The sequence below is a fragment of the Gracilinanus agilis genome, chromosome 5 (genome assembly GCF_016433145.1).
Source record: "Gracilinanus agilis isolate LMUSP501 chromosome 5, AgileGrace, whole genome shotgun sequence".
Classification (NCBI taxonomy): Eukaryota; Metazoa; Chordata; class Mammalia; order Didelphimorphia; family Didelphidae; genus Gracilinanus; species Gracilinanus agilis.
In genome coordinates this window covers 289134092-289156499 of record NC_058134.1, presented here as the reverse complement: position 1 = coordinate 289156499, position 22408 = coordinate 289134092, and the positions used below count along the sequence as shown (strand labels likewise).

General features: G+C 42.9%; 1 protein-coding gene across 2 annotated transcripts; it reads right to left on the bottom strand.

The window, feature by feature from the left end:
- Window positions 1-11923: 11923 nt before the first annotated feature.
- Window positions 11924-21454, bottom strand: LOC123250539 (keratin, type II cuticular Hb5). 2 transcript variants are annotated; one of them, XM_044679665.1, is made up of 9 exons: window positions 21035-21454; window positions 19965-20173; window positions 18540-18600; window positions 18284-18379; window positions 17392-17556; window positions 14756-14881; window positions 13485-13705; window positions 12969-13004; window positions 11924-12110 (listed from the first exon to the last, which is right to left on the bottom strand). In XM_044679665.1, the coding sequence occupies exons 1-9, from the start codon at window positions 21452-21454 to the stop codon at window positions 11924-11926; spliced, it is 1521 nt and encodes a 506-aa protein (XP_044535600.1). The 2 variants fall into 2 exon arrangements, with proteins under 2 accessions (XP_044535600.1, XP_044535599.1); XM_044679664.1 differs by having other exon boundaries at window positions 11924-12117; window positions 12973-13004.
- Between the last annotated feature and the right edge of the window lie 954 nt (window positions 21455-22408).

Genomic DNA, 22408 nt, shown 5'->3' with positions numbered 1-22408 from the left:
ACCTATGAGGTAGGAACTACAAGTGCTATGATGCTCATTTTAGAAATGAGATAATTGAAGTTCAGAGGCTAAATAACTTGCCCATCATCACAGAGTTAGTGGCAAGATTCGAACCCAGGTCTTCCTGACTTCAAATCTAGATCCTTATCAACTTTGTCATTTTGTTTTGGCTGACCTCTCTAGCCATAGTCCCTTTGCCTCTATCTCCACCTCTTTCCCTGATAGCCATTAAGATCTGTCAATGAGTACATTGTTATGATATATGATGATATTGATATGATATGATGTTATCACATATTAATATCAGAGACAACTGTTATTTAATGGATAAAATATTGTCCTTAGAGCCAGATTCAAATTCAGCCATGGATATCTGGGCTATGTGACCCTAGCTGCTTAGTGTTCTGGGCAACAATTAAGACTGAAAGTTGGTGAAAAGGTGTCAACTTGTGCTGGTAGAGAGAGTTTCTCCATCTAGGAGTTTCCCAAGTCAATGAAATCCAGGGCCAATCCTTATTTTAAAATGTTATTTTATATATCACTATATCTATCTGTCTGTCTATCTATCTACCTATCTATCTATCTATGTATCTATCTATCTGTCTGTCTGTCTGTCTGTCAGTCTGCCTACCTTCTTCCTATCTACCTGTCAAGCCCAGCTTGGCAAATCAATCAGGGGTCTTCAAAAGGCAGTAAGGAAAATGACAAAAACGAAGCAGGACCACTGAAGCTGATAGCTATCAGGGACGAGGTTTATTGTGAATAGCTACTATTTTATAGAGAGAGCAAAACAAGCAGGGGATTTTGCACAAGCTTTTTCTCATACACAGTAAAGTTAATTTACAGTTCCATTACAGTGCAGTCTGTTGACCTCATCAACTCTTAGACAATGATTTCTATAGGAAGGTAAATTGTTATGTGAAACAACCTATGCTCAGTGCTCCAAAGAATGCATTAATCAGTGATTTTGTATGAGGCATATTGTGCAGGGGTTTGAGAAAGAGGGGGAGCTTGAGGCTAAATGCCTCAGGGTGAAAAGGTGAGATACATGACTAACTTCAGCTGTATTATGGCCCAGAGTTCGATAAGCCTTAAATTGTGCCTTCCACGTCCCCATAGCACAGATATGGGGTCTCAGGCTTTGCCTACCACACCTGTTTGCCTACCTCTCTCTATCTAATATCAGAGTGTGCCCAATGGAAATGTTGTCATCATGTGAATTTAGGGGAAGCTCAATTTACTGTCCCCCAAATTAAAGAACTTATCCCCCTCCAAAGTTGATTAGAAGTTACTATTGGACCATTTGATGCTTTGACTCATTAATGTTTCCAGCCCCTTGGGAAGAGAATTGATCACTGACTATAAACCATATTGAGTCCAAATCTGTTCTGAGAGAAAAAGGACTGAGAAATCTGATGCCATGTCTTTGTCCACAGGTGTGAGCCGTTCCCAGGGGGGCGTGGTCTGTGGAGATCTCTACCCCACTGTTGTCTCTCGAGGGACAGGGTCTGTGGGGGTCAGCACCAGCAGTGGTGGGATCTGCTCTCCCTCAGGGGGAGTTGGCTGTTCCAGTGCAAGGTCCGTTAGGTTTGCATAAAGAGGAGCCTGATTGGAACAGAAGTGGCTTGAAGAAAAGGTGAACTTGATCCTTTCAAGTTTCATAAAGCACCCAGCCAAGGACTCTCAGTTATCTCTCCAATGTCAAGTCCTGTGGAAAGAACCCTGGCTTTGGAGATAGAGGGTCTATCTTCAAACTCCCCCAGTGAGGACTTGGGAAAGTTGTTTATAGCTAAAAGTTAGGTTACTTAACCTCCCTGGGTATCAGTTTCCTCATCTGTAAAAGGGAGGAGTGGGACTCAGTGGTCTTTGAGGAATTTTATGGATATCTGATCTTTCTTCCTCTCTATTGATTCTATTTACTCTTGTTTATCTGTATTATCATCATCTTGGTTGACCCACACACACACACACACACACACATAGGGACCTGGAAAGGAACACCTTGACTAGAACACCATCTCTAAATTTTGTTTTCTAGCCATTTGGAGGTTGTGAATCATGCAAAATTATGCTTCCAAGCTAAATATCCATCAACTCAGCCATTCAGGTCCGAAGAGTTAATAGATCTTGGGTTGGGGGATCCAAATCATTTGCCTTTGACTAAGTGGCAGATACTTATGATGAGGAATAAGACAATGAGCAAACAGAGATCATCCTATAGGTCAGGGGTCAGCAACCTTTTTGGCCGTGAAAGCCATAAACGCCACGTTTTTTAAAATGTAATTTCGTGAGAGCCGTACAGTGCTCACAGTGTGGCTCCTGTAACGGCACCTGAAAAACTATTGACTTTATGGCTCCTGCAGAAAGAGCCATGTCTGGCCCTCAAAAGAGCCAGATATGGCTTGAGAGCCATACATTGCTGACCCCTGCTATAGGTAGTAGGGAAGATGCATCACAAACACTTTAAAGAATTGTGCATGTGGAAGGAGTGGGGCACAGTTCTTTGGAGATCGAATTTATTAAGCAGTTAGCTAACAAAGACAGAGCAGACCTTTTTGGGAATTTTTGCTTAGAGAGCCTAGAATTTAAGTGTTGGTCTCTGTTTAGACTCTAAGACTTAGGTGGTTGGGTATTTGCCAGTTTTGGTGAAAAGAGAGTAGTAGCTAACTTTTGAGTAGTCCCATTCCTAATTCCAGTCCCTAATGACGTTATCATTCAGATGCTCCAGCCCTAGAAGTCGAATCCTTTCACTTAAAGTATCAGAATAGCCCTTTGGGCAGAAGAAGTGCCACCCTGATATCAGCTTTGCTAAACTCAGTATTCACTTTTCTCTCTCTACAATCCTTCATAGGATCATGAATCCGGAAATGAAAGGGACTCAGAGGCCATCTAGCATACCTTGTGAAGCAAAGCAGTACCAATAGGTCCATTTACAGATGGGGAGATATGGAGGATCCTGAGGGACAAAGAGTCGAGGAAACTGAGGCTCTGAGATATTAAGGGGTTTTCTCATGGTCCATGGTCAGGAAATATCACAACTAGGAATCATTTCAGTCTGTGTCTCCATGTCTAATATTCATCCCACCACACCAGGGAGAAGATATATTTAGAAACAGTTTCTGGCCATTGTATTTTTATTTATTTATACCTAGAAGCCTTTATGATCATCTTATAAACACTCAATTGGGAATCTAAGGTTTTAAAAATGATTGACCAGAAGCAGCTATGTGGCATAGTGAATAGAGTGCTGGGCTTGGAATCAGGAAGGCATCTTCATGGGTTCCAATCTGACTTCAAACACTGACTAGCTCTGTGACCCCGAGCAAATTCCTTGACTCTGTTCGCCTCATTTTCTTCATCTGTAAAGTGAGTTGGAAAAGAAAATAACAAAATACTCCAATAAAATAAATAAAGAAAAGAAACAAAGAAAAGAAGAAAGAGAGGAAGGGAAGGAGCAGAAAGAAAAAGAAAGAAAGAAAAATGATTCACTCTTTCCTTCTTCACCACTACTGACAGAATGGAAGCCATCCAGCCCTAAGTATACTTTCCTTTTAACCATAGACAAATGGGGCAATGGCAAGGTTCTGCTGCAATAGCAGCAGCTGCCCACGCCTGGCTCCTTTCCCTGCTTTCTGTAAAGTACAGGGAAGTAAGCTGCCACATAATCAACTAGTTAATTAACTAACAAGGGGATGTAGCACATAATTTTGCCACCATGTGGTTCTACCTTGAGTCCAGCCAAATAATTTCCTCAGAAGGTTCAGGCTTTCCCAAAGGCAGTAGTTTCTTTGCTGTCCAGCAGAGGGCTTCAGTCTGACTACCACTGCCCTTGCCTGCCAGGACTTCCAGGAATTGTGGGATGGCAAAGGCTCTGGACTCAGTATAGATCTAGGTATACACCTCAGAAGAATTCCAACATTATTTTTTTTAAACCCTTAATTTCGGTATATTGTCGCATAGGTGGAAGAGTGGTAAGGGTGGGCAATGGGGGTCAAGTGACTTGCCCAGGGTCACACAGCTGGGAAGTGGCTGAGGCCGGGTTTGAACCCAGGACCTCCTGTCTCTAGGCCTGACTCTCACTCCACTGCCAACATTATTAAAATAGTAAAAAAAATCATCTCTGTTCTCAAGCTCCCACCCCACACTTGTGTATTATCCATCTATCAGCCTTATTCTGTATTATCCCTTTACACAAGCAATCTACAATGCAACAACAATGTGCAGAACAAACTGGTTACACTGTCTTTGATTTCTGAAACTATGACATCCTCCTGCTTTCCCTAGGCGGTAACATCTGGGGCAGATGTTACATGTTTAAATTCCTTTTCAGGAAACAGGGACCTGAATCGAGGGGGATGAGGAGGAAACTTGAGAAGAGGGAGTTAGTTTGTCCTTCCCACCTCTTCACCGGCTCATACAGCTCTCAGAAGCCATTAGCTAGGTTCTCTGGAATTCATCTTTGCTACAGACCTCTCTCATTCCACAGCACCAACATCTCGTAGTCCTAGGAAGGAGGTGGAATCTCTGTTAGTTCTACATCTGGTACTCAGGTATTGAATTGTCACAGAAGGTTGAGATGCTGTTACAGTCAGCAGGAGTCTCATTTGAAAATGTCAGTCTGAACACCATGGCTACTGAAACTTGAGGGTGAACAGAAATCTTTTTCAAGAATGAGGGGAAATTGGAGATGTATATCTACATATAACTTCCCCTTGTTTTTTCCTGATATCTTGCTGATTTCCTTCCCTGGCATCATTTCCTCTAGAGGGAAGAGTCATTAGGAATACCCAGTGTGTAGGACTGATGCTTCTAAATGGTATCTCTCAGCCACCATACCTGGGAGAGGGGTTTGTGTTGCATGATGCAGGACATTGCAGTGTTTGTGTTTCTGATTCACTTGCTGCAGTGAGTGTAAACTGTCATTTGAAAGATTGTCCTTAGGTCATAGAGCATCCCCATCCCTCCTGTGGAGAAAAGAATGGTGTATCTCTCTCCCCCATCAATAGGATTAAGCAAGTGAAATTAAATTTAAATGAATGAAAAGAGAGCTAATAAGAAAAGAAGTAGTTAAAAATTTGGCTTATGTGTATGTAAAAGGAGGGAGAAGTTATCCTAGAAATAAATTACAGAGCTTTTGAGCTACAGAGGACCTTATTCCAACATTACTAAAATAGTAAAAAAAAAAAAGTAATTTGATCTTGAGTTTTTACCTTATATTTATGTAACATCCCTAAAGTCAAGTCTAGCCTCTTTACTTGATAGATGAGGTCACTGAAGCCCCAATTGATGAAGTGACTTTGCCCTAGCTCATCAAGTTAATTAGCAACTGAGCTGGGATTATAATAAGGCATAAAGATTCCAAATTCAGGGCTCTTTCCACAGCGTGGTTTTTATCAGCCATATCTAGTTCAGGCTCCTCATTTAAGAAATGTAGAAAAAGATACTCAAAGATGGGAAATGACTTGCTTCACTTCACACAGATGTTTCTCACAGGTTGGTGATGACAGCGGAAAGGAAACTGGTAGTTACCAGCTGATCATATCAATGAATACTCAAGTTTCTTTGTTTGGGGAATTTTTTCCTTGTTAATTATTTCTAGCTATCTAAAGCCTCCTCCTTCTTCCTCTTTCACTGCCTAATCACCTGCTTCCCATGTTGCACAGCAACATGGCACCCCAAAGTAGAAGTCCCAGGGAGACCTCTCCAAAAAGTCATATTCAAGGTGGTCTTTATCGGTCTCATTCTGAGTTTAAAATATCCAGAGAGACTGAGGAAGGAGCTATGATGGTTAAAGTCTATGGCATCCTGGAATTTAAAAAGATGACCAATATCATGACTACCTTCTTCCTCCAGACCATAAATCAAGGCTTGATATTTAAATAAGGTTGGGGAGGGCAACTCTTTCAGTCTCTGTGGAGGTTGTCTCAGCTACTAGGGCTTGGTTATTGGGGCTTCAGAGGAAAAAGAATTAGAAATAAAGCAGAGAATTGTTTATCCTATAATGGGGGCTTTGTTCAAATGAGGTGTACCTCTGCTTTGTTCGCCTGTATTTGGGGGGACCACTTACCTGAACAACTTATTGTTTGGGGCTGTTACTCCTTGAGTGTTTGCTAACTGCTTTTCAAAATCCTGTGTTTCTCTTTTGTAAATACTTCTCAATAAAAAAAAAACTCTTGTCTTTTGGTTAGCCTGGGCTCTTTGCATTTAAAACCACCCACTTCTCATCAAAGGAAAATGCTGTTGCCATGAGAAATTAACTTGGAAGAAAGGAAGCACCACAGAGATGCCAGTTGCCTGGCATGATGGAACCTGGCTGAAAGAGTGGAAATGACTCATTCCCAGCCAGACGCACTTATTGGAAAACAACTTAAGACACATAGTGGCCACATCTTGGCAACAAAGGATGGGTTGAAAAGCAACATCAACAATTCAAATAGAACATAGCCCCCCATCCTGCCTTTTGGGCTTTTGAATAAAGAAACACCATGCTTTCCAATCAAATTTACCTGTGCTTGACTAAGGCAGATTCATGCTAACTTCTTATGCCAGATTTACTGGTAGCTAGTTGGCATAGTAGATAAAACAATGGACTTGAGTTAGACAGACTTGAGTGTGAATCCTGCCTCAGATACTTATTAGCTCAATGACCTTGGGAAATTCTTAATCTAACTCAGCCTCAGTTTCTTCATCTGTAAAATTCAACTAATTGACACAGTGGTATTGTGCCCAATATAGAGTCAGAAGAATTATTCTTCCTGAGTTCAAATCTTAGCCTCAGACTTACCAGGTGAGTGACCCTGGGCAAGTCACTTAACTTTGTTTGCCTCAGTTTGCCTCATCTGTAAATGAGCTGGAGAAGGAAATGGCAGATCACTCCAGTATCTTTGCCAAGAAAACCTCAAATGAAGTCATGAAGAATCAGACACTATTGAATAACAATAACTTTCTAGAGTTGTTATGAGGATGAATGTCAATCTTAAAGTTCTATATATCTGAGCTATTATTAAGAAATCTATAATCATGGATCTGAAAGGTCTATTTAATCTAAATCCTTCATTTTACTGGTGAAACTGAGGTCTACGGAGGTCAATTATCTTGCCCCGAGTAACACAGTCACCTGAACTTCAGAGCTAGGACTAGGATCTCAACCTTCTTATTCTTAGCCTACTATTTTTCCCCTATAATTCACTGGCATTCATTCCATTCTGAGTAAAATTTTGTAATATCACAGGAAAATGGGAGCTTGAAATGAGAAACTTGCCAGGGTTGAAAGTTGATAGTATTGTCACTGAAGTTTATTAGATCATTGGAGCTTTTAAAACTAGAAAAGATGAGGAGAGTGAGCAAACTTGGTAGATTTGGCAGTGACTGTAAAATCATTAAGTCGTAGATTTCAAACTAGAATAGATTTTTAAAGATCAGTTAGTCTAACGACCTCATTTTATGGAAAAAGAAACTGAGGCTTAAAGAGATTAAGTGATCTCCTAATAATATAGCTAGTGGGGATCAGAGACAGAATTCAAACTCTGGGCATCCTGACTTGAATCTCAGCACACAGTCTGCCATATCATGCTATAATACTAGAATCTTTGAGCTGAAAGGGCCTACAGAGATCACCTAATCCAATAACAATTTTAAAGATGAAAAAACTGAGTCAGTTTATCCTTTTTTAAATAAAATTTCATTTTCCAATTACATATAAAAACAATATATTTTTGAATTTTGAGTCCCAATTTCTCTCCTCTCCCTCCCAAAACCCCTCCCTGAGACAATAAGCAATTTCATATAGGTTACACATGTACAATCGTGCAAAACACATTTCCATATTAGTTATGTTGTGAAAGAAAACAAAGGCCAAAAAAACAACAACAAAAAATAATGAAAGCCTGTATGCATCCATCTGTAATCACACTCCATCGATTTGACTATTTTCATAGAGCATGTGAGCAGCAAAGCAAGGACTAGAATCCAGGTCCCTTGCTCACTCAATCCAACATTCTTTTCCTCTCTATCTTTTAAAGAAATAGGGTTCAAGAGGATGGAATGATTATTATTTAGTGTCAGGTTTTAAATTCTCTCAGACCAGGTAACCACCCAAGTGGCTGCCAAACCCTTGGGACTAGGGTACACCAGGATGGGTTTCACCTTCTTTCTCCCAGGCAAAGTAAGCTGGGATGTAGCTGAGGCCTTGGGACTTGTTAAACACTTTTCTATATGCCAGTCACTGTAAAGAGTCTGGGCAGTAAAAGATGGAACTGATGCAATTTGGTTGCAGACCCAAACTCTCTATCCTTCACTTTATTTCCTTCAGGAGTTTGTTTTTTTATTGTAAGTGTGATATGTGTCTTCAGTCATGACATGGGGAATATGGAAATATGCACTGCAAGAAAGCACTGCTATAAACGATATCAGTCTATTTAGGGAGGGAAGAGAATCTGAATCACAAAATGTCAGAAAACAATTATAAAAATTGTTTCTACGTGTAATTGAAAAAATGAAATTCAATAAATAAAAGAGTTCAGACAATGCAAAAAAAAGCAAAATTAGTTCCTTCCCTCAAAAGGTTTGCAATCTATTAGAGGATTCATGGACATATATGAGTATAAACAAAATACGATCAAAGTAGATGGAGGGTAGTGTCAGAGGGGAAGGCACTAACTAGCTTCTGAGGGGATCTGGAAAGATCTCTTGCAGAAAGTGTTGCCTGAATTTAGTCTTGACTAAAGACACCAGAAAAAGACAGTAGCAGAGAGAAACTCACCTGGGAAATGTTAATATTATTGAGGAATGCAATAATTGTAGTAGGAAACTGTAGAGCAGGGCAGGTCTCTTACATGTCTGCCCACCTTCTCTTGACTTCTTCCTGTTTGACTTTCTTTGGATTGAATAATAATAATAAGACTTACTCTGTGCCAGGTACTGTACTAAGCACTTTACAAATATCATCTCATTTAATCCTCACATGAACCCTGGAGCTAGATGCTATTATTGTCCCAAGTTTTCAGATGAGGAAACTGAAGCAGAGGGATTGACTTTCCCAGAGTTACACGGCTAGTAAGTATCTGAGTTGGATTTTTTTTTTAATTTTTTAAACCTTTAACTTCTGTGTATTGGCTCCTAGGTGGAAGAGTGGTAAGGGTGGGCAATGGCGGTCAAGTGACTTGCCCAGGATCACACATCCGGGAAGTGTCTGAGGCCGGATTTGAACCTAGGACCTCCCGTCTCTAGGCCTGGCTCTCAATCCACTGAGCTACTCAGCTGCCCCCCTGAGTTGGATTTTGAACTCAAATTGTCTTAGTTCCAGGCTTCTGCTCTATATACTCTGCCACCTAGTTGAACCAACCACACCCATGTACTGGGTACTGTCTCAATCTAGACCTAGTGAGAGATGGAAAGATAAGAATAGAACTGGGGGCACCTGGACAGATACTGGTGTTGAGGGAAGCAAGGGAGAACAGAACAGGAGCATTCTAATCAAGGAAAGGGGAACGTGAAGTCGAGCAGAGAAGTAGGACCAAGTCTTAGCAGAAGGGAAGGAAGGGGAAGGTTTTCTAGCAGGAAGAATGACCAATGGAAAGTCTCAGAGCCATGAGAGCTAGTTTTCCCTGGATGGAGTAGTTTCTAGAATCAGGGAATCTGTACCGATAAGAAGGATTAAATGGGAGTGAGGAATTGTCAGGGTAGGGGGAGAACCCTATTTGGAGAGGTCTTAAAGCTTTGGCAGGGAAGTGTGACTTTGTTGTGAGAAGGTGTAATGACTAAAAATGATAAAGGCCGATATTATGAGGAAAAATAATATTTTATTTAGGCCCATGTTGATAGAATAAAATCCGACCACGTGCCTAGATAAGATCTCTTCAAACTGCCTGCTAGTCCATACCTTCTATTTCCTTTGCCTGCTTTGTAGGAAGAGAGCGAGTCCAAGCTCCACCCCTAATTTTAAGTCACGCTCTATGTTGGTTCCCATTGGATCACGGAAAATGTAGTCTCAAAGTCCCTCACATGTCCACAGGAAGTTTGTCATATATCTACATATCTTTAGGCTTAATACTTCTAAAGAGAACTCTAGAAATTCTAAATAACACAAAGGCAAAGAGAGAATGTTTGCCCAGCTAGTTCTCACGGCATACCAGTGCTCTGTGGATGGTGGGCAGGGAGAAAACACTAGGGAAGGGAAGATGGTGGTGAGGCTTTTATCCTCCTCCAGCAGTGAGTTGATAAAGGCCTAGGCTAGGCTGAGCATTATAGAGATGTACAGGAAAGAATGAAGTGAAGAAATAAACATTACATGATACCTGTATAACCCAGAGGAATTGCTTGTCGGATTTGGGAGGGGTGGAGGGGATCATGAATCATGTAACCATGGAAAAATATTCTAAATAAAAAAGGGGGGGAAGACAAAAAAGAAATATATATTGCAAAGAAAGGGATATGGAGGATGAAGGGAGAACTGAACAATATTAAGTTGGAGGCATGGAGGTAGATTGTTATTGATAACCTAGTGGTAGGGAAATGGTGAGCTCAGACTTGGCATGCTTCTTGCTTTTTCTTTTTCTTTTTTGAAACTGGGCTAGGGAGACAGGAGGTCCTGGATTCAGATTTGGCCTCAGACATCTCCTGGCTGTATAACCCTGAGCAAGTCACTTAACCCCAATTGCCTAGCCCTTACCTGACACTTAGTATTGATTATAAGACAGACGGTAAAGGAGAAAAAAAAATAGAAATTGGATGTCCCTATGTTGCCTAGGTTGTGAAGGCAGTAGGGCTAATCCCAATACTGCTTAGCACAGAACCTTTAACCTGCCCTGCTTTTCTTCTTTGGGTTGTTTTGCCCTTCCTTAGTCAATCCGATGGTCCTACCTCCTGGAGGCTCACCATATCCAGCCAACTTTAGCCTTCCTGCAGCTCAGAGCTCCTGAATTCAAGCAGCCCTAGTCTTCCCAGCAGGAGGGGCCGTAGGCATGTCAGACTCAGTCTTGACATGTTCTGTGCCCCCTGGAGTACCCACCCCATTTGTTCAAATACACACCTCTGAGACGCTGCAACAGTTTATTGAAATACAGAATGAGACAACCAGAAGGCAAGGCACCCACAGACATTTACAACAAAGAGGGATACACAAGAAGTGGCCTAACCTTCTTCTCCACCCTATTTGGTTCCATTAGTAAAACACCTTTTGTGCACAGTGGGAGGAGATCTGAAGCAATCACTATTTCCATTCCGTTTTCTTTGAAATGTTTAAAGGTGTAAGACTTATGTGAAATCTTCTTACCTCAAAAGGTTACAGGTAGAAGGAATTCTATGCTATAACCAGCCTCTCAACTGCAAAACCACATCAGGAGGTTAGCCAGAACAGGTTAACCCAGAAGAAAGAAGATAATCAGAGACAAAAACCACATAAAAAATCAATTGCTTCCTGAAAGAGATACCCCTGGACATCTGACACCCTAGTTTTCTGGCCAGGAGAAAAGAGGCGTTGGGGATTGGGTTTCTATTTTCTGTTGGCTTTCCGGGCTATGGAAGTCATGTTTGTAGGCTCTACCCAGAGGGATGAGTACATTTCCCAGGTTGCACTGCCATTAGGGGATTATTGGTGTTATCCTAGAGAGTGACAGTAGAAGTGAGATGAGTAATACAAAGATGACAATATGATGACGAGTGGGATTTAACTAAATAGCTAAGGGAGTTAGAAATGAGCCCTTAAATGGAAGTTAAACAGAGACCTGGCAATTAGCTCCCTAAAATGGGAGCCAGGTAGTGGGGTGGAAAGGCAGATATCATGGAGTATAATTTAGAGGAGAGAGGGGAAGGCTTAGTCTTCAGGAATTCAGTCTCAAGGAAGCAACCACACAGACATTCCATTCATCATCAGTTCTGCGGCAGGAAGCTGGGAGGGCAGGAGTGTTTTGGCATGACATCCCAGCTATGCAAAGCGGACTGATCGACTGCTCCCACAGCTGAAGCCCAAAGATCGGGGCTGGCAGGGACCACAGGAATCAGGTGCCATCACTGTGTAGCTACCTCCAGTGGCAGAAGGACCTGAGGCAATCTGGAGTCCTGGGGTGGTGCTACAGATGAGACCCCCACAGGTCACCCCACCCCGGGAACTGCTTACACCTGTGAAATGAGACATAAATGTGTGAAGGGAATAAATGGACTGATCTCACATATTACTGTCTCCTCTCTAGCCTTCTGGGCATGTCATAGGATCAGCTATTACCAAGTAGATGTCAAATGGTGTGTAGGTCATGAAATTTGAGAGTTAGATGGAACCTTGGGGATCATCTTCTACCATTGCCTCATTTTTGAGATGGGAGAACTGAGACCCAAACAAATAAGGTGACTTTCACAATATTACAAAGGTAGTTACTGGCACTAGCAAACATGAAACTAGAATTTAGGACTTCTCACTCAGGGATCCAGTGCCCTAAAACTGCTCTAATTCTCCAACAAAAAATTGATTTTTTTTTCTTTTTTAACCCTTAGAATTCTTAGTACTTAGCACTAAGTTATTAGTAGAATTAAGAAATTAATTAAGAAAACTTAGAATTAGTACTAAGTATTGATTCCCAGGCAGAATAGTGGTAAGATCTAGGCAATTAGGGTTAAGTGACTAGCCCAGGGTCACACAGCTAGCAAGTGACTGAGGCCAAATTTGAACTCAGGACCTCCCGTCTCCAGGCCTGGCCCTCTATCTACTGAGCCCTCTCATTGTCCCAAAACTGATTGATCTTAGAAGACTGTCTTCCTCAATTCCCATAGTCTATATTATTGCCAACATCAGAAAGCTATTTGTTGTAGCTTTAGTCCCAGCATTCCACCCTCTCCCCTGGAACTTCCCAAGAATGCTTCTGGACACTTGATTGGAGACCCACTGGATTCTCTAGGTTATGGACTCAGATGGCTAAATTGGAACCACCAACTTTGCCCAAGAAGTCATTTCATCAAAAGGTTTGGGTGAAGGATACTTACAGACATTTACAGAGCCCACACCTTCACACAGCCTATGGGAAAAGGAAAAAGGAATAAGGTTAGTCCTGCTCATCTCAAGTCACCTTCCTTGAGGTAAGACAACTATGGTCTTGGTACTATAGTAGGCACTCACAGAAGTGGAGGGAAGGTCTGTGGATCTTGTGGATCCTGAACCTTTTGGTGATGGGTTGTATCTTTCTTGAATTCCCCAAACCTAAAGTCTCTCTAGGAAATTTAAGTTCTACCTATAAATTTATCCAAAATTTCTCTTCCAGTTGGCCCTTTTGTGTTTAGAATCAGTAGAATGGTCTATTGGTTGTAGGCTCTATGACCCCTAAAGCCACCCAGTCTGGCCCCATATTCCACAGTTACTCTTGGGAGGCAATGCCAAAATCTCCCATTAGAAAACTCTTCATCTCTAACCTGGAACTATCCTGCTTCAGTGGTGAGAGATACGGCTCGGTGGGATTTTCAGCCTGTCTACATTGCCTAATGTCTCTGGCTGGTCTCACCTGTGCTCCTCTCCTTCCAGCAGCCTCTTGTAGGTGGCGATCTCAATGTCCAGCCCCAGTTTGGAGTTCATGACCTCCTGGTATTCCTTCAGTAGACAAGCCATGTCCTGCTTTGCCTTCTGTAGGGCACCCTCCAGCTCAGCCAACTTGCACTTGGCATCATTGAGGGCAGCCTCACCCTGCTGTTCAGCCTCTGCCACTGCAGCCTCCAGTTTACGACGCTACAGAGGAGAGATACAAAGGAATGAAGGAATGAGAAAACATTTTTTTTGTTTGCACCAAATGATGAGGAAGGGGTTCTGGAGAGAGAAGGAGATGGATTTGGGTCACTGGGGGTATGGCTGGGGGAAATGGGAATGATAAGTAAGAGAAAAGCGGTCCTTGACTTAATTTTATCCTTCATCTAATTTTTTTTCTTCCAAGGATCTCTCTCAAAACTACCCCATGGCAATAAATTTAAAGATAAAAATTGCCAGATAACACCTTGGATAGAGTGCTGAGTTCAAATGTGGTCTCAGATACTTATTAGTTCTGTGATCTTGGGCAAGACACTTAACCTCTGTCTTACTTTCCTCAACTGTAAAATGGGGATAACAATTGCATCTACCTCTCAAGGTTATTGTGCCAATCAAATAAAATGCTAGTTGTAAAGTGCTTAGCACAGTGCCTGGCACATAGTAGTCATTTACTGAATAGTTGTCTTTTCTTCTTAACTATCTTCAGAGATTATCTAGTCCAATACTTTATCTTAAAGATAAGGAAATCAAATCTCATAGAGCTTATGTGATCAAGGCTATATAGCTGACTGACCTCATTTTTTTGCTCTTTGGGGTCATATTCCAGAATCCCTCTTGACAATAATTTCACATTAGAAAGTTCTTCACAATTAACTGTAATCTCTCCTTCTGGAGTGATTAGAGAAAGGTCCCTGGGATTTTCATATCTGACTGGATGGAGAACTCTAACATCTATATCCCCCAGAGTCTCATCAGAGCTAAGTTTGTTCTCCTGACTCCAAGGTCGATTGGAGCCAAAAGACAACAATCGCATTTTTATCCAGAGTCTCACAGTGTGTGATATCATAAAAGTTCCTTACAAACCTTCTGGGTTTCCCCATTTGGAAAATGAGCCCTTAGGAAATTCATCCTTGAGGCTTCCCACAGAGATGTAAGGTTGGGTTTAGAAAAGTCTATATGTCATTGGCTTTGGGAGGGAAAGGAGAAGGGTGGCAGAGGCATTTGCACTAGATCTTTCCACCTAATCACTCTTACCTGGCACTTGGCATTCTCAATCTCAGCCGTCAGTCTCTGAATAATACGATTCAGTTCATTCATCTCTTCCTTGGTCCTTCTAAGGCTTTCTCCATGGCGGATCACTGTGGCTTTCATTTCTTCACACTGCAAGGGTATAACAAATAAAAGTGATTAAAGAAGTCAGTCACACTATCAGAGACAGAGACACTTGTGGCTCTTCCTCCTCGGAACCCTAAATGAATCTTACCACTTCTGGTCACGCTCTTCATTCTGGGTTTCAAGAACCTTTCCAGCCGCTGTCATCATCTGCCGTCTCCTCTCCATCACTTCCACTTTTTACCCAACCAGGCAAACTTAACCTTTATTTCCCACATCCCCATATCCTCCAACTCACTTCTCACACTTTTTCTTCTCTCAACCTTTCCATCTAATTTCCTCCGTCTAAACTTTCCTTTTCTAGTAAGTCATTCTCAGTGAATACATCCGCCATATTTTGAATCCTTTAGCTACTACTCCCTGCTCAAGCATGGGAACATAAACATAAGATTGGAGTCATCTAATTCATCTACTTAATTTTATAGGTGAGGAAATCAAGGCCGTAGATGTACAGCCATCTGTCTGGCTACTCCTGGGTCCATCATTGTCTCTTCATCTATATCTCTTTCATGGAGCTCTATACCACACGTCCCAGATATCCATTTTCCTCTCTTCCATTAGAATGAGCACATCCCCAGAGCAGGCCACCTTCCAGTAGCATACCAGTTTCTTGAGGGCAGGGACTGCCTTTTAATTTATCTTTGAATTGTCGGTACCTTGCACATAGTAGTTGCCTAATAAATGCTTGTTGGATTGGACTGGTTTGAACTTGGTTGCCTCTTCCTTTTGGCATTCCCTCAACGTACAGCATTATTATTATTTTTTATGGGTTAAACAGGTGCCAATGAAGCAGAGAGTGCCAATGCACACAGGAAGAGTGACTTTCTGAGGTTCAATTAGCCAGGAATGCAAGTGGATGAATGGATATTCAGAAATGCATGAATTTCCATGAATATTTAGAATTGGAGAATCATGAGATGTCTGAGCTAGAAGAAACTTTAGAGGTCATTTAGTCTAGCTTTCTTATTTTACAGATGAGAAGAGCTTTCCAATGATGGATTACATTTGGGACCTTCACTTCATCAAAAACTATGGAATAGAAGCAGACCTATTGTTCGGAGGTCCTGGGTTCAAATCTGACCTTAGATTTGTATGACTTGTAACTTGTATGACCCTAGGCAAGTCATTTACCCCCAAATGCCTAGCCCTTCTGTCTTGGAACCCATAGTTATTAGTGATTCTATGACAGAAGATAAGAGTTTTTTAAAAAATCATTAATGGCATAATAGACAAGACTTTCTGAGGCTCTGAGAAGTTGGGTCCTACATCTGTTAAGATTAGAAAACTGAGTCTAGGAAAAAAAACCTTCTCATTTCCTGGATTAGAATCAAACATGGAAATTTTCCCAATAGGTTTTCTTTGTTTTGTACTTACCAAAAGACAGTTTTATGATCTTCATTCCCTGGCTAATGTACATTCATTTGAATACCATTTTGTGAGTCAAAAAATATGTCCTGGCATAGACTTAGGAACCTAATGCTTCATGATGGGGCACCTCACAGATCTCTGTCTCTGCCCTGACTATAGTTCTACAAACTTTCCCTTTGCTTCTTTCACTCCTGACTTAGTTTCTTCCATTTCCATGGGTAGAATTGGAGATTCTGTTTGGAAATGCTTCTCACAGATCTGTAGAAGGTTCTAAGAATCTGTTTGTTTTTTTTTTTAAACCCTTACCTTCTGTCTTAGAACTGTTACTGAGTTCGAGAGCAGAAGAGGTTTACGGGCTGGGCAAATGGGGTTAAGTGACTTACTCAGGGTCACACAGCTAGGCAATGTCTGAAGCCAGATCTGAAACCAGATCTTCCCAACTCCAGGCCTGACTCTCTATCTACTGGGCCACCTACCTATCTGTTCTTCTCCTCTTTCTGAGGAAATCCTTTCAGGCCTTGTAGTTTGGCTGTCTTGGGCAATTGCACAAGGCTGTGGCCATACTTTGTGTGTGTGTGTGTGTGTGTGTGTGTGTGTGTGTGTGTGTGTGTGTGTGTGTAAATACATTGCATGATATTGCAATGGAAGGACATGAATGAATAGGAGAAGAAAGTTGGAGGCAAAGCCAAGGAATGGACAAGAATAGAAAGAGGAGAAAGAATAAGAGAGGAAAAGGGAAACTATAGAACAGTAGAGAAAGAGACATAGGGAGAGATTCCTCCTTGGAAGAGGAAGCTTTGAAGCAGGACCTGAAAGACAGAATGCCCTCTTCTGTACAAGGTCCACGTGGTGTGGTGGGAAGATTATTGGATTTCCCATCAGGAGGTCAGTGTATTCAAATCCCATCTTCCATGCTTATTAGCTGTGTGACTGAGCAAGTCACAACAGCCCTTAGGAACTCTTGTTTCTTCATCCATGAAATGGGTATACCAGCACGTATAATGCCTTACTCCTGAGGTTGTTGTGATAAAAAGACTCTTTAGCCCTTAAAGCACTGTAGAAATGGGAGCTATCATAGCACCGTCCCTCTGTGGGCACCCCTGATCCAGGCACCAAATCTCCCGACATACCTTGGTACGGTACCAGGATTCAGCCTCAGCCCGGCTGCGACTAGCGATGTCGTCATATTGAGCCTTGATCTCAGCCACTATGCAGTCCATGTTCAGGTCGCGGCTATTGTCCATCTTGACAATGACTGAAGTGTCGGAGATTTGTGACTGAAGGAGCCGGATCTCCTGTGGGGGCCAACATCCCGTCCCTGGCATTCAGGCCAGTCCCTGCCACCTCTAGAGGGCAGAGGAAAGCCCTCCCCAGGGGCCAGGCAGGGACTTAAGCCATAGCTGTGCCCACATGCATACAGACCCACCTATCTTACTTTACATATAGCCAGAGACTTGTACACACTCAGCCAGACACACACACAGAGCTACATAACCAGAGATCCGTGTGTTCACATAGACACGAACAGATAAAGGAGCAGGTGGCTCACACACATGCTATCATGCACGTAAACATGTATACATTGACAACTACACAACATGGACATTCTCCCCCAGCTTTAAGTCCTGTGTTTATATGAACAAAAAAGGGATTCATGGAGCCCTGAGCAGGACACTCACTCTCTAAGACTCCAAGTTTCAGACAAGGTGCCAACTACTCGCATTGCTAGAGTGGATTTCCTCTTTGGATGGGCCCTGATTCCAGCTGAAATCCCTGGTCCATTCTTCTCTCATTCACACACATGGACAGGCATGGAACATCCAGAGAGATGGACTTGCAGGCATAGGTCAGTTATGGCTTACATTCTCCCATCCACATCCACACACACACACACTTTCTCTCTCTCTCTCTCTCTCTCTCTCTCTCTCTCTCTCTCTCTCTCTCTCTCTCCTCCTGCTCCTCCTCTTCCTCCTGACTTGCTGCCCCAGGACTGGGTGCCCAGTTCCCTTCTCCTTTTCTCACCTCCTCATACAGGGCTCTCAAAAAGTTTATCTCCTCTGTGAGGGCTTCTGCATTGGCTTCCAGGTCAGACTTCCTCAAGTAGGCGCAGTCCACATCCTGAAAGTGGGGAAGAAAGAGGGAAGGTAAGCAGATGTTGGCAGACCTCCCATGGAAACCTCCCAGCTCCCCAGTCCTCTTGGGCTCAGAGGTGAGAGAGATTCGTTCCACAGAAGCTGCTAGAAGGGACACACAGCTGCCATTTCTCTGGCCCACTTACCTTCTTTAGCACCACAAATTCATTCTCGGCTGTGGCCCGGAGGGCCACTTCCTCTTCGTACCTGAGCACACAGAGAGAAGAGATCAGGAGCTGAGAAGCTGGGTACCGTGACCCAGGGCCAAGAATCCACAATTCAAAAACTCACTTCTGGTTCTCATTAATGCATTGCCCCAAATCTGCTCTGTTCAGTATTCATGGGCCAAGCAACTTGGAATGATAGAAGGAGATCATGTCTCCTCACTGAGGACCAGGAAAACATGGGTCCAAATTGTACCTGGAACACTTACTATCCCTGTGATCCTCTGCAAGTTATTTACTATTTCAGAGCCTTAAGCAACTCCCTAAAATTAGAGTTCAAATCCAAACTCGGACACTCACTAGCTGTGTGACCCTAGGCAAGTCTCTTAATTGCTATCTGCCTCAGTTTCCTCAACTGTAAAATGAGGACAAAAAGAGTTGTGAGGATTGAATGAGATGATATTTGTAAAGCACTTAGCATAGTGTTTGGTACAGTGGAGCTACCTAATAAATGTTATTCCCTTCCCTTCCTTTTCCTCTAAGTTGAACAGATACTAATCTGCATGGATAGAGGGATATGGAAAGACAATGTGGTGTAATGGACTTAGACTCAGGTTGACAGGGGTTCAAATCCCACCTCTGAGGTTTCCTAACTGTAGAAGTCATTTACACAATCAGTGTTATTCACTTAATGAGCAGCGTAAGCAAGAGGTTAAATGACTAGCTGGGAAGGTTGCTTAATCTCTTAAGGTCTTCGTTTCCTCATGTAGAAAACGAGCAGGTTGGACTCCATGGTCTCTAAGGACCCTTCCAGTTCTGAATCTAGAATTCTCTGCCCTGCTTCAGGCTGGATTCGCTGCCAGTCCTGAGGTCTCCATTTCTCTTAGCCAAAGCTGGCTTGGTTTAATGAATACACACCTAGTGATGAGGGTGCCGTTGCATTGGGAAGTTCATGCTTCTCTCAAAGAAGATGCCATCCATGACACTTAAGAATCATTTAGAAGAAGGTTTTGTGTCACTCAATGCTTGGAACAAACCATATCATAGGGAACCTCTTTTCAGGAGATCTTTTTCATAAAATTGTCTTGGGGAAGTCACAGCCTTAGAGCTCATTAGACCTTTAGGAAATTAGACAGATCTCACTCAACTTCCTGTCCTTATCTTTGCTAAAGTTGGTTCCATACACTACAATATTGTCAGGAAACAAACCAAATGCCCATGTTTTCTGATGCAATTGTGGGGAAATTGTGACACAAGGGCTACATGGTTCAAGATCACCCACATAATAAACCTCCCAGCTTTCACCAAGTCCCTTGCCAATCCCTCTAAGTCCAGTTATTCACAATGCTAAGCTTCAGGGTCACATCCTAAGAGGATTTCTTGGCTTGCTCTCCCCCAAGTACTCACTTCTTCTTGTAGCCTTCCAACACCTCCTGAATGTGATTGAGCTCAGAGGATAGACGCCCACTGTCAGCCTCTACACACTCCAGCTCCCGCTTCAGGGTCTCAATGTAACCATTGAACAGGGGCTCCATGTTGCTCTGGCAGCATCTCTGATTCTGATAGAAGTTCCATTTGGTCTCCAGGAGCTTGTTTTGCTGCTCCAGGAACCGGACCTGCAGAACCATGGAGAAAGATATCATGGGAGAGCCTATAGCCAGCCACTGTCCATAGGGCTATGCATGAGAGCAGACCATGCTCATCCCTGGGAAGCCAGGCATGCCATAGGGTAGGGTTGTTCCCTAGCTGTCCTCCATCTCCTTGGGAAGGAACCTTCAAAATAGCAGTTTCTATTCCAGGTGGATTTTCCCTTTCTTAGGGAAGACCCTCCCTGCTTGCCTGGGACATTGGAACCAAGTGAAGAATACACATTTGGAAAGAAACCAATGGACTAACACCATCTATTGCCTTAAAGTTTTCTTAGAGAGCATCATTGAACAAGGCAGATACTTTTGTTTTTAACCTTTACCTTCCATCTTAGAGTCAATACTGTGTACTGGTTCCAAGGCAGAAGAGCAGTAAGGGCCAGGAAATGGGGGTTAAGTGACTTGCCTAAGGTCACATAGCTAAGGAAGTGTCTGAGGCCAGGTTTGAACCCAGGTCCTCATGTTTCCAAGCCTGGTACTCTATCCACTAAGCCACCCAGCTGCCCCTGTTCCTGTTCTTCCTAGGTATATCTGATTCTCCTCATCAGGCTGGGATCTCACAAATCCTGCATTCTCTCCCTCTATATTCCTGCCTAGTGTTCAGCTCTGCCTGAAAGATAGGAGGCAATGTGGTGCAGCAAATTACAGAATGTGGCAGGGAATTGGAGCCAGAGCATCTAGGTTCAAATCCTACTTTGCAATTTTTCTGAGCTGCCATATTTGCACCTGTAAAATGAAGAGGTTGGATTAGATGTCTTTGTCCCTTCTACTCCTCTAAGCCTATGATTCTGGGATCCTGTGCTTCCAAAGAGGCTAGGAGGTATTACTAACCTTGTCAATGAAGGCAGCAAATTTGCTGTTGAGACACTTGATCTGCTCCTTCTCCTCATGCTTCACACACTGGGCATTGGGGTCGATCTCCAGGTTGAGGGGAGTCAGGAGGCTCTCGTTGACAGACACAGTGGTGATGCAGGGGGGGCTGGGCCCACAAACACCCCCAGACCGATAGCCAAAGCTCCGACCACAGCCCAAGGAACGGTATCCTCCCACGGAGATTCGGGGGCCACAGGACCCCACATTACATAGGCTGCGGCTGCCAAAGCCAGTGAGACCCCTGTAGCAGGACACCCCACGATATGGGGCAGCACTGATGCAACAGCGGTTGCCAGTCTTGGGGGCTACAGCTGAGCAGGAGCTGAAGTTCCTTGTTACGCCACATCCTGAACTGATACGATATGAACGACAAGACATGTTGCTGATAGGGTCTGAGTGATGGAGTAGGAAGAATGGACAGGTACCAGTAGCGAGAGTGTGGGGCTCAGATTCCTTCTCTCCTCTCTGATCTACCTGGGGCCTTTTATTAGTGGGCAGAGGTGGGGTTGGCTGCATAAAAGGAGTGAAAATGCATTTTATCTTGTTTATTAGCTTGGGGAGGTTGCCAGCAACTCCCCAAGGACTCATCTTAATGGTGAGCTCAGAGGCGACTCTGGGGCGATGCAAGAGTATTGAAGATGTTATTAGGAACACTGTGCGTTTGCACTTTTCATCTTCAAAGCTAGTTTACATATATTAAGTAATTAATTTTCACACAGTCTCCCTGTGAGGTATCCCCAACCCACACCCAGAGACTGAGCTGAACTCCTAAACAGACTAGGAAGATGAGTTGTAGGGGACTTAGAGGATGTTGGTTGTTTCTAGCAGTTGGATTTCCAGGGCTGACCAGAAGCCTGAAAAAGTCATTACATCTATCTCTTGCCTCCCTTCAGTATCCATCAACTTCTTATTAATTCCACCTTATCCTTGAATTCGACACAGTTCCAATTGGCACAAAATCTGGAGGGTACCAGACCTATACTTTGGTGCTTGAAAGAGTGACCTGGAGAGTTCATTTTGATAATTCCCCCAGCTTCCCACAATGCCTGTAGAGAATAGAAGACAAAGTAAATAATCTTTTTGTCCCCTCTAAACTAAAGCCCAGAAGGTCTGGTTCTAGCTTTTCTTTCTTTCCTAGTAAAACCGCGAACCATCTCCGCTAGATTATTTGTGGTCACAAGAATGGGAATCATCAGATAATTTTAAAAAATCATTTCTATTTCTTCCCCTACAAACCATTTCCCTGGACTGTTCAAAAGACTTGATTGCCCTTAATAAGGACACTTGGAAACAGGGAAAAGGTCAAAAGGAGAAAGAAGAGTCTAGAAAAGC

Bases quoted from the DNA above. Each gene is read 5' to 3' on its own strand.
- LOC123250539 (XM_044679664.1), bottom strand. From the start codon at position 21,454: ATGTCTTGTCGTTCATATCGTATCAGTTCAGGATGTGGCGTAACAAGG. The intron at 20,174-21,034 runs GTTAGTAATACC...ATGGTTCTGCAG, and splicing joins TTGCTGCCTTCATTGACAAG to GTCCGGTTCCTGGAGCAGCA. The intron at 18,380-18,539 runs GTAAGTGGGCCA...CCCCACTTTCAG, and splicing joins AATTTGTGGTGCTAAAGAAG to GATGTGGACTGCGCCTACTT.